General features: G+C 40.3%; 1 protein-coding gene across 1 annotated transcript; it reads right to left on the bottom strand.

Annotated features, from left to right (window-relative positions):
- Positions 1-1,781: 1,781 nt before the first annotated feature.
- On the bottom strand, positions 1,782-2,333 carry LOC147000986 (ubiquitin-conjugating enzyme E2 H-like). Its single transcript, XM_085830750.1, has 2 exons — positions 2,131-2,333; positions 1,782-2,037 (listed from the first exon to the last, which is right to left on the bottom strand). Exons 1-2 carry the CDS (start codon positions 2,331-2,333, stop codon positions 1,782-1,784), a joined length of 459 nt encoding a protein of 152 aa, XP_085686876.1.
- Positions 2,334-3,136: the final 803 nt, after the last annotated feature.

The following is a 3,136-nucleotide window of genomic DNA, read 5'->3' on the forward strand; positions in this document are numbered from 1 at the left end:
GCTCTTTCTCAACATCCTAGCCAGCATCTGCTGTCACCTGAATTTTTGATCTTAGCCATTCTGACTGGTCTGAGGTGGAATCTCAAGGTTGTTTTGATTTGCCTTTCCTTGAGGATTAAGGATGTTGAACATTTTTTCAGGTGCTTCTCAGCTAATTTGGTATATTTCCGTTGAGAATTCTTTGTTTAGCTCTGTACCACATTTTTTAATGGAGTTATTTGAATTTCTGCAGTCCAGGTTCTTGAGCTATTTGTATATATTGGATATTAGTCCCCTATCAGATTTAGGATTGGAAAAGATCCTTTCCCAATCTGTTGGTGGCCTTTTTGTCTTATTGACAGTGTCTTTTGCCTTACAGAAGCTTTGCAATTTTATGAGGTCCCATTTGTTTATTCTCAATCTTACAGCACAAGCCATTGCTGTTCTATTCAGGAATTTTCCCACTGTGCCCCATATCTTCCAGGCTTTTCCCCACTTTCTCCTCAATAAGTTTCAGTGTCTCTGGTTTTATGTGGAGTTCCTTGATCCACTTAAACTTGAGCTTTGTACAAGGAGATAAGAATGGATCAATTCACATTCTTCTACATGATAACTGCCAGTTGTGCCAGCACCATTTTTTGAAAATGCTGGTTTTTTTTCCCCCCACTGGATGTTTTTAGCTCTCCTGTCAAAGATCAAGTGACCATAGGTGTGTGTATTCTTTTCTGGGTCTTCAGTTCTATTCATGGTACTGTTGCTGTACCAGTACCATGCAGTTTTTTTTTTTTTTTTCACAATTGCTCTGTAGTACAGCTTGAGGTAAGGCATGGTGATTCCACTGGAGGTTTGTTGAGAATACTTTTGGCATCCTACATTTTTTATTATTCCAGATGAATTTGCAAATTGCCCTTTCTAACACAGTGAAGAATTGAGTTGGAATTTTGATGGGGATTGCATTGAATTTGTAGATTGCTTTTTCCTCATAGCCATTTTGAGTATATTATTCCTGCCAATCAAAGAGCATGGGAGATCTTTCTATCTTTTTAGATCTTCTTCAATTTCTTTCTTCAGAGACTTGAAGTTCTTATCATACAAAGCTTTCACTTCCTTAGTTAGAGTCACGCCAAGGTATTTTATATTTTTTGTGACTATTGTGAAGGGTGTTGTTTCCCTAATTTCTTTCTCAGCCCTTTTATTCTGTGTGTAGAGAAAGGCCATTGATTTGTTTGAGTTAATTTTATATCCAGCTCCTGCAGTGAAGCTGTTTATTGGGTTTAGGAGTTGTCTGGTGGAATTTTTAGGGTCACTTATATATACTATCTTATCATCTGCAAAAGCCTCACAGGCTTTCAAAGCACTCATCTCAACCCCTTCCTTCCCACTCTGGAAAAGCACTGTTCTATCTTCACCCAAGAGCTGGTAGATTTGGTTTGTTTCTCTGGAACCATCAATAAAAAGAAGCAAACTTTTCCTGTTTTCCTCATGTTTTCCTATGAGAATGGCAATTTCTTGACAGCTCAGTAGCACACAGGCTGACTTGGCCAATGGACTTATGAATGCATGCATTCGGACTGCATATTGCTACCAAAATGGAATGTGAGAATATGCTATGCACCCCAGGTTGAGAAATGACCAAGAAGTCAAGATCTAAAGGGTGATATATAATGTATATATATATCAATTCTATTATTCATAAAAACCTTGTTTAGTAATAAAAATTGCTGTGTTTAAATATGAATATTAGAGTCTACATCTCATGGTTAGGGAACAGTAGTCTTTCTGAAAAGCAGGTGCCTTTTCTATTACAACTCCATGTTCTGGGCCTCATCTTCCGAGAAGTCAGACATAGAACTCTCTGATGAGCTGTCACCAGTGCCCTCTTCCTGTTCCTTCAGGGCCTCCTCCATTGCATACTTCTGGATGTACTCTTTAATTTTCTGCTTGTACTCTTCTGGTAGGTGGAGGTACATGGCTGCAGAGTCACCATTGAGAGGATCTATGGGGTTAGGATAGGCCAGCAACTGGGGCAGGAAGGACTCAAATATATTGGTAAGATCATAGAGAGCTGTCCAAGTTTGATTAATTACATTTAGACAAACAGTTCCTTACGCTTCATCAATGTCAGGATGGAAATTTTTATTCATGAATCCTATAGATGGAGACTTAAAAGGGTACTTATCAGGAAGGTCCACTCTCACTTTAAACACCCCGCCTTCATATGGTATTCCTTGTGGTCCATAAAACTTGACAATGAATTCATTGAGTCCTCCTAGGATCTTAACCTCATGTTTGCTTTCAATGAGCTTGACTACTTCCATGTTCATCCACCTCTTGCCTGGACTGGGGGATGACATGGTGTAGCCAATGCCACCTCCACCTGTGGCCTCGCTGGTTCCTTGGCCGAGGTGACAACACTTGTGGTCCTGTTGGGGCTGCTCAGCCACTGCCCCCTGCATGTGGGAACATCAGACACTGTCCCACCTAGTGGGGGTGGAGACCGAGCTCGCCAGCTCCTGTTGCCCTCCAACCTAGGCTCCACTGAGGCCCTGGCTGCTGCTGCTCCAAGCCATGCACTGCACCCTCCCACCTGTGCTAGCTCCTTCACCTGCCCACCTGCTTGCTCATGCTCTTGCCAGCTCCCAGCAGTTTCCTCCACAAGCTGACCGCTGGATTTTTTCTTAATTACAAATACCGGTGAGCTAAAAACCTTGAGCCTGTGATTGACCTGCCAACTGCAGTCAATGGGACACTGACCGTTTAACTATAATTTTAAATTTTCTTTTGCAATATTAGATCCTAACCATAACTTAGGAAACCAAAACCCAATTTTAAACAGTCCATACTCTTTAAAATCAACACCAAAAGCACTACTTTCACGTAACAAAGGTGCTTTTTTTTTTCGCTGCTAGTTCTTATACATGAATGCATGACAAAATATCTCATTAAAAAATAATGTTTTAAATCCTATCCTTTATAAGTTCAGTTTCTAGGATAAGAATTACACAAAATATTATTCCAATTTTGAAGTAACTTTAGAGACCTGCTTTCCTGGGTTGGCTCATGCCATGTGTGGTTGATTAAAATGACTCCAACCATGAGTTACCAGTTCTAAAGTAACTTTCTTTTTACCAATGTTACATTTTTTTTATCACACCCA

Source organism: Mus caroli, unplaced genomic scaffold (assembly GCF_978045245.1).
Source record: "Mus caroli unplaced genomic scaffold, Mus_caroli_1 scaffold_15, whole genome shotgun sequence".
Taxonomy (NCBI): Eukaryota; Metazoa; Chordata; class Mammalia; order Rodentia; family Muridae; genus Mus; species Mus caroli.

Coding starts and splice junctions, on each gene's coding strand:
- LOC147000986 (XM_085830750.1), bottom strand. CDS start 2,333: ATGTCATCCCCCAGTCCAGGCAAGAGGTGGATGAACATGGAAGTAGTC. Junction 2,038..2,130: donor CCTTTTAAGTCTCCATCTAT/AGGATTCATGAA, acceptor GACAGCTCTCTA/TGATCTTACCAATATATTTG.